General features: G+C 38.0%; 1 protein-coding gene across 1 annotated transcript in view; it reads left to right on the top strand.

Annotated features, from left to right (window-relative positions):
- Window positions 1-14,888, top strand: part of PARD3B (par-3 family cell polarity regulator beta) — a 390,492-nt gene that overhangs the window by 223,918 nt on the left and 151,686 nt on the right. Inside the window, exon 16 of the mRNA XM_062498095.1 lies at window positions 6,581-6,625. Within this exon, the coding sequence (XP_062354079.1) occupies window positions 6,581-6,625 (45 nt within the window). The remainder of the gene's footprint in view (window positions 1-6,580; window positions 6,626-14,888) is intronic.

Genomic DNA, 14,888 nt, shown 5'->3' with positions numbered 1-14,888 from the left:
TTCTTTGTTAGTGAAGGGATGCATTCAATTACAGTTCTTGCTTTTAAAATGCCTCAAAACAAAGGGAAACCCATGTCCCATATCCAGAAGGATGTGGAAAATGCAATCAAGATGTTATTAGCTGCTTCATGGTTTGCTCTGAAGCATATTATTGTTACTGTGAGTGTAATTTCTGTAAACTGAAATAAATATCTCAAAACATAGCAAATGAGGACCAGACAGAGCTAATGAAGATTGGTCTTCCAAGCAATGTTTGGATTCAGATACAATTAAAAGAATACATTTGGGAGGTCCCTGGTGAGAGTTATGGTATTAGTGGGACAAAAAGTAGTTTGGTGTTTTAAAGTCATTGTTTTGTTAACCATGTTGTACGTATGGAATACATTTATTTGTTTGCTTTGACTTGAAACCAATTTCAGAACTGCATTTAGGAGCTAGTTAGGTTTGTTAGAGCACTAATGAGGACATGGAGAAGACAGATCAGAATTCTAAGTCTTTTCAGTGTTACTGGCTTGTAACAGTAATTTAAAAAATCATTTTTGGAAGAGAAAGACTTTAAAAAAAAATTTTACAGGTTAAGGAAAAACTATATCACTTATAGCTGTGATTATCTTTGGTATGAAGGGCCAAAAGAGATTTTAACTTTATTCTAATTTGTCATGAGTGGCTTTCTAATACTGTCAGATTAGATGTATATTTTCTGAGGCTCTCTGCAGAATCAAGTTTTTAGAAATGAACACAATGCCATTTTCGTAGTTTAAGTGACTTTCAAATTTCTGTTTGTAAGTTAGGAATGAAACAAAATTGTTTCTTGAGTGATAGGGACACTGTTAACTTATTCGAAATGAGACTGAAATTAGGTTTCTTCTGTATGAAAAGAGGCTTTTAACAAGGCTAATTTTGTTACTCAGTTTTACACCAGATCAGTGCAGTTGAGGGGACAGTGAGTTGTGGCATAAAGGCAGAAGTGGGCACAAGAGACTGTCAGCTGCTTGGACTGCTTTTGTAGAAATTGTCTGGGACTCAAGGAAGTTTGTGGAGCAGACTGAGAGCATTGTACAAGTTGTGATGGTGACACGACTGAGATCGTGGTAACACATGCTTGAGGTGATATTTTTTTAGGCTGCTTTAGTGTAAGTTTGAATCTGTTAATGCAGTTAGATTATTAAAATGTTAGGGGGAGAAAATAGCAATTAAGTTAATGTATAGCTTCTATAAGGAAGCAAAGATGGTAATGAAGTAACTTTTAATAATACTGATATAAAGATGTTGTCTAAACTTTGTCTTAAATCTGTTCCCTATCAATGTTTTCAATCAGTGAATGACAGATTACATTAGGAACTTGTAGTTTAACCCTAGGAATTTGGAAGAAGTGTTAATGACACGTGGAAGACGTGCAGCGGGGGAGTTTTAGCCTGGTATGGTTTCTGTGGAACAGAGGTGAGAGAGGATTAGAAAAGACAAGAAAAGTGTAAAAGAAGCCGTGATGGCCTCAATTAACAGTGTAACCTTCAAGAACGAGTAGTTATGGCACTACAAGAAAGTGAAGAAATTTGTATCATGCCGGCTGGGAAATTGTAAAACAGTGTTTTTTTTCCTTCCAGGAGAAAAACTTCCCTTTAAAGTTAAATGTGCCCAGTGGACAGCCTCAACTGTACTGCTGGTTCTTCAACAAATAGTAGTAATAGCAAATGCAAGCTTAAGCATTTTCATTCTCATGTGCTGACACACAGGATGTATCCCTTGGGGATCTTCTCTGAATACAATTGAACTGACGTGTTAAATCAGTTCTAACAAAGTTGTTCTGGAAAATCTAATTAGAGAAGACCTTGTACAGGAGAGAAAAAGAATCCAGAATCACGGTTTGGATGTCTTTGAATGTGCTGAGCAGGGCATCCCTAATGTTGTGTTAGATGCCATTTTGGAAAAGGTTTACCTTTCTTTTATATTTCCTACTTCATGAGTGTACTTTTTCCTTGGCCCTTGTGCAAGCTGTGTGGTAGCCTGTGCTTTTCAACACTGAAGTGAGCAGAACTCTATTAAGGACTCCTAAACCTTCAAGAATGAGTAGCTGGTGGGTATCTAAGTCACCCCAGAAGAAATGCTCTTATGTGGAAAAAGGTGACAAGAGGGAATTGCTGAATGAAAATATTTTAAGCCAGTGGAAGTTAAACGTTCCTGATACACACGTTTTGTTGCTACTGTAGATTTTAGCCTGTTGTCTTTGTAGCACTTTAGGGCAAACCTAGAACAGGAAGCAGCATTTTCTAAGTGGTAGTTGTGAGACAGCAATTAGACACCATTTCTCCAGATGATTTATGCCACTCCTAGATGGGGAAAGGCTTCACCCAGAAAATAAAACCGTCAGGAGAATTATGTCCTTGGCACTATCACTGACTGAAACTAATTGATGATGCACTGTCTTCATTATGATGAAAGGGCTGAGGAAGGATAGACTTCACCAGGAAAAAACAGTGACCCATTTGAGGGTTTGCTTTCTTATCATATGTTTATACCATAGAAACTGATGGATTCTGAGAAGTGTGGAAGCATCATTTGTATATGAAGTTTGGGAATAAAGCCTTTGTGAATTGATTCATGTACAATAAGAAATTTAAATTTGGCTTCCTATTAACTAACAAAGGTATTTGTTAGGAAATTTGTTTTCTAGGAAATTCTTTTGTGTTTCAGTGTTTTATATTATTATTCCTCATAAATTGTAATTTTAATCCTTGTTTGCTTCTTTTCTGAGCACAGAACTGCAGCTGGTCTTCAAAGGTATGTGTCAGTTTGTCCAGCAGGAACACACGCGACTTTCACATGTTTAGAAGATATTTTTTTTTTTTTTTTTTAGTAGCTCTTAGTCAATGTGCAAAACTGATCCTTCACAAAAGAATCACTTAAGTTGAATAGCAGCACCCTGTTATCTTGTGAATGGTAGTAACTCTTTAGTTTGGGCAAAAATAATGCAATGGTTCAGCAATTGAACTGGGCAGAAGGTGGGAAATTGGTTTTGACAATTGGTAGCAGCATTGATTTGTGCTTCTCTAAGCCACAGTTTGGAACTAGATTGATGGCCTACGTGTAAGCCTGGGCTTTGAGAAGTACAGAAGGTTGTTGTGTACTAAACTATTGGAAATCATGCAATTAAAATTAAATGGCTACCTTGAGCAGAGCACAGAAGTGGCAGTCAAAACATTTATGTGGAAGGACATGAAGGCATGTTGGGTGCTTTTACTGTTGCTAAACAATAATATTTATTTTCTTGAGGAAAAACAGCACTCCAGAGTATTACCACAGGAAATACTAAAAGCTCTGATCATTCATGGTGTAACGGGATGGGATTTCTTACCCTCTGTAGAGGTTGTTGGCATAGTTTAAAAACAAAATTAAAAAATAAAACCGTATTAGTTGTTTGCTATCAGCTGGGCAAATTAGTTTGGTTTAGTAATATTGCATCTGTCATAATCTGTGGTCTTGCTAGGCCCCCAAATGCCTGTGTTTTTGTTAAGGAGCTGTAGAACTTCTTCTGTCTTTTATTTCAGCAATTACCTTGAGTACTGACAGTGAATGCATAACTGGTTTGTGCAGTGAAAATGTGGTTCCTAATTAATAGATGTTACTTTAAAAGAGCTGGCATGATTTCTACAGAAAAACATTAAGAACTTCATGAACTAACAAATCCCTGGCATTCCAGGGACGTTTCAAAATGTGAAGTATTTGATTCACAAGTAAAGGAGAAGTATCTTCTTGTTTGTGAATCTATTTATTCTCTTGTATGAATCCTTCCCAGATTTTTGTTTGAGTTCTTTCTTTGGAGTCCTCAAATTAGGTGGCTTCCATTTTTTTGAAAGGTTATGCCTTTAATAATTCTAGCTCAAGAATATACAGTAATTCTAGTGTTTTCATAAAAATAGTTACTCGTGCATTCCCAAGTGTAGTCTTCTTGAGCTGAAATATTTCAGTTATTTGCAAAGTAAATTACTTTTTGATGTTGCAATATAAAAATAATGAGTTCTTTTTACTTGAGTTTTAAGAGTAGATGGTATTTTTTTCCTTGTTTAAAATCTTTCAGGTGCTTTTTCTACAAAAACAGGCCAAAACTCGTAGAATCCTAGGGAAGAAATGTCCTCTTAGTTCTTGCCTTTTTTTCAAAGGCCAAGAACTAGAGAAAGGCTATTTTTGTCATAACTGAATGTTTGTATCAATTCTGAACAAGGTGCAAAGAAGTGTTTTCAAATGGTATTTTGTGGAACAGGATGTCCCATGTACTTCCTAAATGAAATCTTCAGTTACAAAATTTTCAACCGTGGCGTTCAAAGTATTTATTTTCAGTAAGCCTTTTTTCCTAGTTTTGAGGGTTTTTTTTTCCTATTTCTTCTCCTTGTTTCCAAGGGAAACAAGAGAAGGAATGGGATTGTTATCCAGTGGGCTTTTCTGGGCTACTTCTGTTCAGTCTAATGGAGGATGGCCAGCCTAGGAGGCCCTGCCTAAGCATAATAACCCATGAAATGAAAACTACCCTGTGGAGGTGCACACATATTTTGCTCAGACTTTGATACAGAACTTTAAGATTTGCATTTCCCAGGTTTTGTGCATGTGTGTGCTTAAACTCATAATGCTAGCCCTGTATTTTGGTAAGATTATTTTTCATTTTTTAATCATTTCATTCTTCCTTTTTTCCCTCCAGTATTAAAATCTAATTTTTGTGTGTGAAGCTGGTGTGTAAAGTATGATTAAGTTAAATGGATTTATCCCTTTTAATAATGTAAAACTTTAGTTTCAGGCAAACCAAGTCATCAGCATAGTTTTAAAAAAATACTGTGAACCTTGGGTTTCATCTTTTTTTTTTTTTTAAGTTCCTATGTACTGTAACATTATCAGCTTTAAGTAATTGTCATACATTATACTGGTTGCCACTAGTGACTGCTATAATTAAGGTTGTGGATCAGTTTCCAGTATAATCCCTTGTTTTCACACAATCATAACTTGCCAAAACACTAACCTTTAGGACCAAAGTTTTCCACAGTTGTTTTCCTTAGAGAGAAATTTGGGGGGAGGGAACAGGAAAAAGGAGTTTGAACTACCCTTATAGTAAATCCTTGTCCAGTCATTTTGCATTATAGGATCAAGCTACATAGCAAGGAGATCAGTAGTTATAATTTCCAGGAACGAAAAAGCATTAAAAGATCTAGGAGTGCAGAACTTCCTTGAGCTTTGATTGCATTTCTAATTTTGACTAGTCTCACTGCCATTTTGTTTAGCAGAATCATTACATAATGCTGCAAACAAGTAGTCTTCCCTTGTTAGCACCTCCATCCCATTAAAACCCTACACTATGCCAATTTGCTGATAATCAGGTGACAATTAGATCACAGAAATAGAGAAGAGATACAGTGGTCATTCGTGGATTCTTGACTCCAGTTGTGAATCCCAGTCCTGAATCTGATGTTGGTTTTTGAGGATAAAATCTTCCCTAAATTTGAAGTGGGGAGGCAATATAAGAAAATATTTACTATGATTATTTCACCAGTAGTAACTTCTAAGTAACTACTGTACTGCTTTCTCCTAGGCAGAAAAAAAGCAGGTTCTGCTATCATGGCAGATAACCCTCTATGTAAACTTTCTATAGTGACCGCTATACAGAGCTTGTTTAAGTTTGCATTTATGGAATTTTTGGTATGACTTGACAATTTATTTTATCATATAAAGAGATTATGTTCTAAGGCGAGTTATAAGGGAGTGCTTGGGCACACAGAGGTGAAGGATAAGCTTTCAACCCTAACATTCATTTCCTGTTCTTGTTTTATCATCCCTAACATTGCATTTACCACTATTTCTTTGCATAGAATTCATTTTAAGAAAGAGTGATTGGTTCTTCCCCTCAGCCCTCCAGGAGAGTATTTTAATTAGTTTCTTGAGATATATGACGATAAACTGAAGTTACCGAACAGAACTTCTTCCAATTACTGTTGCATCCAGAATTTGCTACTCCACTACTGTCTGCAAACTGTTGCTCCTGCAAACATCTTTCTTTATAAGATGATATGAAACACTACAAAGTTGCCATTTATAGACAAAATAAAATATAACATACAAAAAATGCATAAGCCTTTAAAAAGATCAGGGCTTGGGAGACCTTATTATCTGCAGAGGTCCCATGAGTCAGTGAGATGTCTTGCAGATGGGAAGGTTTCCACATCTGGATTCTTTTTACAATTGAGGTCTTTGATCTGAAAATGTTACAACTCTCCTATGCCCTGTGATTTGTCTGGCAAGATGAGTTATTTACAAGTGCAATTGCTCTTCTGACAACTCAGTTTTGAGTGTGTAAGTTCTGAGGTCCTGATCTGTAACCCACAAGGACTGCTGGTAGACCTTTTATTGGTTTCAGAGGGTTTTGATTCAGATATTTGGACTTTGAAGCACCCCATGTGGATTAGGTAAAGAAAGGCCATTTTTTAGATTATTATAATTTAAAGATTCAGGATGCTGTGTCTGAAATAATTTGACAGTATTTCAAAGGCTTGTGAATTTAAATAAGTTTCTGATCTTTGTGTCTTTTCTTTTATTTCTCCAGTGGCAGATGAAAGCAAAGTTGGTTTGTTGGCCGGACACAAATCGGGTAAGCTGTCCTCCCATTTTGTAGAAAAACTCAGCAACTTGAAAATAGTATGGGCAGTAAATGAAATCAGCTTCCAGAAACTGTGGTGATAAAGACACTTGCAAATTGAGGCATTACTTTGTAAGCACTGAGTCCAAGTTGAATGATGATGAATTAGGGGTTGCTCTTAGCCAGGCAGTATATGTAGCCAAGTCATTCTCAGGAAGAGCTGTAACTTTATTTTTCAGTTCAGATGTTGTAAAAAAAAAAAAAAAAGTTGCAGCTTTTCTTTTTGTTGTGCTTGTGCAGGAGAAATATTTTGGCTTTTCTTAAACTTTTCAGGTGATAATAATAAAAAACATTAATCCATAGTGCTGCAATTACTGTGCCTGCTTACTAAATAAGTTCTTCCAAACATGCCATGGCATTGTACGACTTGCAGCTGTTGAATTAAAAAAACTTGCAAGGCAGTGTCACGTAAGATTGTAATTTTTCATGAGCTGTGGGTAAGCTGACATGAGAAACATTAAACTTGCTGGAAAACTTTAGTTATTCAGCAGTGTCTTCTGATGTTAGAAAATCCTGAAGTTTCAGACTTCCTCTTTGTAGTACATTCCAACATTGCCCTTTCCCACTCCATTGATAGGTCTAAGAAGCTAAATTCAAGTAAAAGAAGGTCAGCTATGAGATTCCTGATTGTTTATGGTATTCTTTCTCTGTACAAGTGGGTGTCCTCCTTCAGTTCTCTGGTGTGGATTTTTCCTTATCTGAAGACCTTTTCCTGAACTTAGTAGACAAATTCTTTTAAAAATTTTTTGGCATCTTTCCTAAGCCTGTGAAGTTCTTGGATTCTCTTTCTGAATCAGGGAATAGTTCATATGTCTTGTAATATTATCACTCCTGAGAAGAAAAAAATTCTTTCAACTTTCTCTTTTGGGAATGTGAAAGCTTCAAAGAAATGATCTTGTCAACTTGAAGAAGCTGAGGGTGTTGCCCTTGGGCTTTTCCCTGTTCAGAAAAATTACTACAAACATTGCAACATCATGCAGTTTACCCAAGATCAATGGAATTCACTGCTATCAAAGAATATTGGAGGGGTAAGATTGTAACTCTTTGGCAGTCAATTGTTTTAGGTACATTAAGCTTTATAATATAATTTTTAATAACATTTGATCTTTCTTCTGCACACTTCTGCAGATTCTTGAAAACTGACTTTGAAAAGTTTTCTGTTTGAAGACACCTACAAATTTTATATGAACATGTGGACCTATATTTATTGAACTTTGACTTGTTTGCTTTACTTATTCCTCACAGATCTCTTACATATACCTAAGATCTTTTTTTCATAAACTAAAATCAGTGGCCAACAGATCATCCAAGGAATAGACGCAAAGATTCCTCAAGTTGTTTCTTTTTTTCCCTTTAAGAATAAAAGAATCTAAGCTAACTTCTGAGACAGTTGGTGTGTAAATTATTTTTATTGGTCCTATCCACTTTAAATGCTGTTCAAATACCATTGAAGAACATTTCTCGTGCTCTCTGTGTTCCATTTCCTAATGCTTCATGAAGAGAAATCAAGCTGCAATTTTGGTTTCCACATTTTTCCGTTCAAATATTTAATTTAAAGGGCTGTTCAAGAACATGGTGTTCTTTTCCCCTATGCCTTCTGGAATTGTGTCATAATTGCTTGGTGTTCAGTCCCACCACAGAACTTCTGTTTTAACATCATTCATTGTGCTGCCTTCCTGTAGGTACCTTAAGAATGTTAAAAAGGAGGCATTGCAGCTTCTTGTGCTGGCTTGCAAAACACACAGTTATTTTCTCATTACAGAATGAAGAGTTTCCATCCTGTTCTAGACTTCAGGAAACTAAATGTATTTCTCTACAGAATTAATTATCACCTACTAACAATCAATGCAATTATCCTATCTCTCCTTCAACATGACTTGTTCTAAAAAATACGCAGCTGAGTAATTCTCTGTAGGGAAATATTCTTTCTGCTTCTTCTGGGGCAGTGGCTCTTCAAGCATTTAGTCTCAGCTTTTGGTACAGCCACTTTATCCCTCACATATTACCTGTTACTGAGCAGCAGCAGCAGGAGTTAGAGGCGTGCATGAATTTCAAAGAGCGTTATCAAAATTCTCTGTAAGACTGAGGCATTAGAAGATCTGTAGCTCTAGCCCCATCTATCTCTTTGTGTATTGCATCCACAAGCAGTAGTTCCTTTCCCCCTACCCTAATCACAAAGTAGATTTGGTTTTTAGAAGTATGTCTGGGTATTTCCTGAGCTTGTATGTTCTGTGGAAAGGTGGCTGGAGCTTTGTTCAAAATACATATACGTCCCTCACAGAAACCCACCTGTGAATTCTGGTTCTCATTCCTGGCCTGTACTTCATCCTGCTGGATGGAAGTCCCATGCCATGCTTGCAAGGTGTTCTTAGTGCTGAAAATGTTTTCCACAATGCCATCAGCAAAAGCACTGGAGTGCTGTATTGATGCAGCCTCCTGGTCCTTTCCTGGGGGGGGGGGGGGGGGGGGGGAAAGAACAAAACAGATTTCAGAGTGTATGAGTGAGTGAGTGAGTGTGTAAGACAGCTTCTCTGAATCCTCTAGGGAAGAATTTGTCCTCTGTAACCTTCCTGCCTTCCTGTGTGCTCAGCAATGGTATGCCAGTACAGATGATGAGAATGAGAGGCAGGCAAGTGGTGCCTCTGTTGTAAAGCAGGGAAGATCCTTGAAAATTCACAAAGATGAAAAACCGGCAGCTTTAGCTTCGTTTTTCATAAACTCCTAGCTTTTTGTAAAATCAGTTCTAGGACAGTTAAGAGAATATCTCTTATAAAGGAGGGCAAGACTTGCATATCAAATATAACCTGATTTATATCAAATACTGAAATTGAGTACTGAATTTTTGCAGCTATTTTAATTTTTTTATAAAATTCTTTTTTGTGTTCTGATTCACTGCTTAGAACAGTTTTTAGTACGTATTGACTCTCTGCTGAGGTCTCTGCTGACACAGCTCTTTCAGATGATGCAGTGCTGGAGAAAAGCTGATGAGTCTTTCTTTATGAGCTCTGACATATTAATTAGCAAAATGGTCAAAAAAGCTTTCCTATTTTTATTTTAATGTCACTAGACCATGCTTTTGGCTGGGGTTGTCTTTCAAGACAGTCTTGAGACAAGAGGAGTAAGCCCTTATTTTCTTGCTGGCTGCTATGTGAGGAACATGTGACTGGGCTATGGCTTAGTACCAGCAAGGTTGAGTGACAGGGGGTAGCTGTGCTACCAAGCTGAATTTGAGTTAATGCTGTGTGGTTAAACCACAGCATATGGCAAGAGATACAGTTAGGACTTGAGTAGGAGAAGGTCCATGGGGATAGCTGGAAGAATGCTTCTGGCCAAGCTTTGCCCCTTACTGCTAATTTTGCTGCCAGTGCACTTCCCACATGGCTGTTCAGCCTGTAGGTAGGGTGGGTGTTCTGGGAAAGAAGACCTGCAGAGGCAGCTGTGCAGCTAAATCCTGCAAAGGCAGGCTGTCCTGGGGCATGAGTGCCAGCACAGCTGTACTGCTTCATGTGTGGGTGACTGAGCTGTGGTTAAACTGCAATTCAGATGGAAAGTGCAGATAGTTTGGAATAATTTAGTTAAAAATCTTGGTGTATTTCTGCAGCCTTTAATGCCAGGATGTATCCTGCATTAAGGACATTTTACTGAGGTTTGGTTGAAGCTAAGCGTGAGCTGTTGCAACACCAGAAAAATCCAGTAGTTTATACGTAGTTTTGCAGCACAAGATGCTTCCTTTAAATCAAGGAATCTGGTGGGGGTTAATAGTGGATTTAGAAAAGACTACAGAAAGCTTAGTGCATGCTGCAGGGCTTGTTTGAGGCTGGTGCCATTGTAGTAAGTTTGATTTGCAGGTAACACAATTATGTCGAAGAGGTGGACAGGGAAGTGCTATTCTCCTCTCCTTATGGCAGACTTTATAATTTTATTAAATAAGCCTTCTTGCTGCTGTAGATGTCATTAAAGCTCAGCTTTTCAAAGGGAGCATTGGGTTTAGTGCTGAGTTCATAAGGATTTATATAGTAACTAGGTCCACAGTAGAAAAGACTCGGGTAAGTGGCTGAGCTGCCTGGCATAGGCAATGAAGTGCCTGTCCAAACAAGGGCTTGGCTACTAACTGAAAGCATATATCATATGGAATCTGACCCTTTGCTTTGCATTTCTGAGAGCAGAAAAAAAAAGGTTGATTTTAGTTCATTTTATTTGTGTTTGAGGATAAAAGTGTAATATTTAGCTGCTTCAATCATTCTTGCAAGCGTGAAGAGGACTTTTCTACTTCACGGTCTGCAGTATACCTCAGCAATACCAGTGGTGCCTGACCTATGTCTCTTGGCTTGGATACTGGATATAAGCAAACTGTGGTGTCCCTGGAAGCTGTGCAGTGTGATTTTTCCCTTCATTCATCCCATGTGATGCTTGGTGCTATTTGAGTGTGACTGGCACAAACGAGCACAAGTTCACTCTAGTTCATGCCTCTGTAAGCTTTGGATCATTAAGATGTAGGTTATGTTTGATGTTTTATTGTGGGGAATATTTTTGCAAGATTTTTCACTCTTTCCCTGTTACATTCTCTTGGGCATCTCTCCCTTAATGATTATATTCTTGTGGTAGTGTTGTTGTTCCTGTTATTATCGACATTATCATCATCATCAACTTTGATTATGATTCTCCAAGCAAAGTGTTGCTTTGAACTTACAGTTCCAAATAAATTCTCAGCTGAGAATATGTATCAGTTCATGAAGCTGAGAAGCAAAAATTAAGGTTCCTTTTTTCCTGAAGGTCACTTGTAGAGTGAATGTTTTCGCCTTTATTTTGTGTCTGGCAAAGTATAAAGTCAAGGATGTTACACTGAATCTATTATATTGTTGGGGTTTAAAACAATTTCTAGTCCAGCTTTCTTTGAATCCCTGGCTACTGTGGTTTTTTCTTTTCTTCAAACACAACTTGTCTAGTGAACCTAGGAGGATACATTAACTTACTTAATACTTGATGCAAATATGGGGTTTTATTTGCTACCCTTTTAAAATGGACTTTATTTTTTAAGAAGTGTAGTGGTGTTATATATTGTTATATGTTTTTGTAGCTATCTTTATTGGTTAGAGCTGGGAGGGAATGGGGAGGCTGATTAACATTGCCAGTTGCACAAGACTTGTATATATTTGTGCATGAGGAGTTTGTTTTGTCACTGACTCAGGAAAAGGAAGGCTGAACACTTACAATTCTGTGACTCAAACCATTATTCTAAATTAACAGAACTTACTGTATGGTTTAATTTTAGTGAAAAGCAGTCTGTAAGTCAAAATCTCTTCTGAATGTCAGGCTGGGGGTCTTCACAGTCCCCCCATGCCTGGCACGTCCATGTGGCTGATAAAACAGCTCTCAGATAACGTAGCTAGATGGTTCTCCTCTGTGGAAGGAAACAAGCCCTCATTTTTACTCTTGAGAAGAATAATTTTATACTCCCAGTAACTCACCAGCTGTTACTATTCCTTTGACAGCTTTTTTTTCTTTTTATTTTTTTTTGTTTCTTTTTAAGACTTTATTAGCTGTGTGATGATGATTTGTTGTGACCTCTTTTTTGTTAGGTCCTGAGAAAGTCACATGTAGATAAAAATCCCTCACTTGAGGGTGATGTTTGATGCTATGAAGTTGATCTAAAAGCTTGCTGCTGCTGAATAAAGCAGTCTTGGGCATCATGCCTCCCATCTGCAGCTACCCGGTTTCCATTACTTTTTTATTCCAGTCCCACAGCTTAGCTGGTGAGATGGTTAAGAGAGCTACTCCAGCCAAAAATTAAAACAAGAAAGACAAAAATGAATAGTGCTGAGATTATCTCCTTGAACCGCCCATTTGAGAGACAAGCTTGCATGGCAGTAGAAAGGAAGCTCAGGGATGTGAGGCAAAAGGATGGATGTGAGGCAGCTGTCTACTAAATCACCATATCTACCATGTCAAACTATATCCTTATTAAATGCAAATGACAAACTTGCGTTGGTTTTATTTTATTTCTTTATTTTTTTTAACACTGTTTTACTTGCCATGAATAAAACCACTTTCTCAGTGGCAGGACCAGGGAACAAAAAGTGTCAGTAAACCACTGCAAACTGAACAAGAGCATCCCTGCTGTCTCATCCTTAGAATGTAAGAATCATTTCTAAAAATCACTTACTCACTTTGATTTTATGAATGCTTTGTGTTCTGTGACTCTTAGTGTGCTTTGTATTAAGATACAACAGAGCAGTGCCCGTTGATCTTTCTCTGAATTACAGTTATTAAAGTGACTAGATCTGATCTGCTGAGAATAATAACAAGCTTGCAGGAGAAACCTGTTTCCCTCCATGTTCTTGTGTGGGATTTAGGATCTAGAGCAAAACTGAATTTAGACCAACAGCAGTGCCGATGCAAATTCAAGGGTCTGTAATTGGGCTTTTATAAAATAGAATGTTGACTGAATATTTTCCTGTTATTCCATGATAGCCTTGTATTCATAAAGGCCGAGCGACATGTTTCTGGCCCCCTTCTCTCTATGCCAGCATTAATATTCCTATAATTCCATGATGAGCTGTTGTGGGAAGCTAACCTAGCAGAAAAAATAATTCTACAGAAAAGAATGGTATTCTTCTGGTTTAGTCAAGGGAGCAAGAAAAAAGGAGTTCAGGAGAAGAGAAGAATTATTTTGTAACTGACATTTTTTGATCCTGGGATCAGCCTAAGCTGAAGAAGTTGACTGGGGTGGAGGGGGTAGGCAGGCACATCTGAGGGAGAAAGTGTGGATGAAAGAAGATTTGCGGATCTTCAGAGATGTCTTTGTGCTGAAAGAATTAAATGGGGGAGCAAGTTTGAGAGAGTCTCTTTTCTTGTCCTGAGGACTGAACTGAAAGTGAGTTTCTGAGAGGTTTGCTTAATGGCCGGTGAAAGTTGGTATTGTGTATTTTTTACTGTGATGTTATTTGCTCTTAATGTACTATGACTGTCTCTTAGTTTTGTTTGGGCTGCTGTGCCCTGGTTCTGGTCCTGTCCTAGGGAGGGAGAGAAGATTGAGCAGTCCTTGAAAGCAGCTCAGAAGCAGGGAGAAGCTTTCTTAAGGGCCAGATGGAGGGAACAGGCAGCTCGGACAGCAAGAAGTTTTCCTTAAGAACCACAGGGACAGGGTTCCCTACCCTAGGTAGGGTTTCTTTCAGTCCAGCTCTTCACAGAAAGCTGCTGAACCAGAGAACAAATGAGCCTGTAAAAGCCTAAGATAAGCAGAAACATTTATTTCACTGTGTCTCACCCAGAAAATGATAGTTTCCTGTACTATGAAAGGGTGGTAAACCCACACTGGCTTCAACAGCAAAGCCCTTTTTGTGTTCTCACTTTAAGAGCAGAAGTGCGTGTGCAAGTACTGAGAAAGTCTTAAACAACTTGGACTTCTCTGTGAAGGAAACTTGTGCCCTGAAAGAGGACCAAAGTAAGATATTTCTATTTGACAATCGTGAAATAAAAGTTCCTGCAGGTAGGAAATTTAGAGAGTACTCTGTGAATGCATAGGTAGGGAACTACCTGCTAAAGGTGTGACATGAGTTTATTAGAGCAAGAAAGATTCCAAAGAGGGATCCTGTGTGTGAGGAATGCCTTATTTTTAAATGTGGGTGAACTTCAAGTACATAACAGAAAGAACAGCCTTTTCTCAGAGGAGAAGAGCTGATGTGGCAGATATCCAAACTACGGTCTTCTAAAATAAACAGTGGTGGTGAAAGATCAATCACATCTCAGTAATATGGGAGTTATGTATTACTCAGTATGAAACACTGGCATCCAGGGGTTGCAAACCAACAGCCTTTTTTCCTTGGGGAATATTCTTTGCTCTAGGAGCAGAGAAAAGGATGGGAGCTTTGTTTAGTGTAACTTGGGAAATTTCAAGCTCGGCAGTTGCCCAGTTTTACAGAGTTATTGTCATACAGAAGTGGGAAAAGCGATTAGGAAGAAAAATCAGACAGGTATTTTTACCAGCCATGCATTAATAGTAATTCTACTTCTCTTTTTATTAAAATCCCCAGCATGTTTAAGTAGTATAAAATGAAATAAAGTGTAGACTTTGAATAGTTGTGATGAATGATGCACCCAACATAAGGCCTGCTGTTACCTGAAGCAAGTGGTGGTGTGTCTGTGGTAAATCCATTGTGTGCCAGCCTGCAGTGGGCTGGAGGAGTAATGTGCCTGCAGAGCTCTGTCTGTGAAA

The sequence above is a fragment of the Cinclus cinclus genome, chromosome 9 (genome assembly GCF_963662255.1).
Source record: "Cinclus cinclus chromosome 9, bCinCin1.1, whole genome shotgun sequence".
Lineage (NCBI taxonomy): Eukaryota > Metazoa > Chordata > Aves > Passeriformes > Cinclidae > Cinclus > Cinclus cinclus.
The sequence above is the reverse complement of the archived record's forward strand: the minus strand, read 5'-3'. Positions and strand labels throughout refer to the sequence as shown.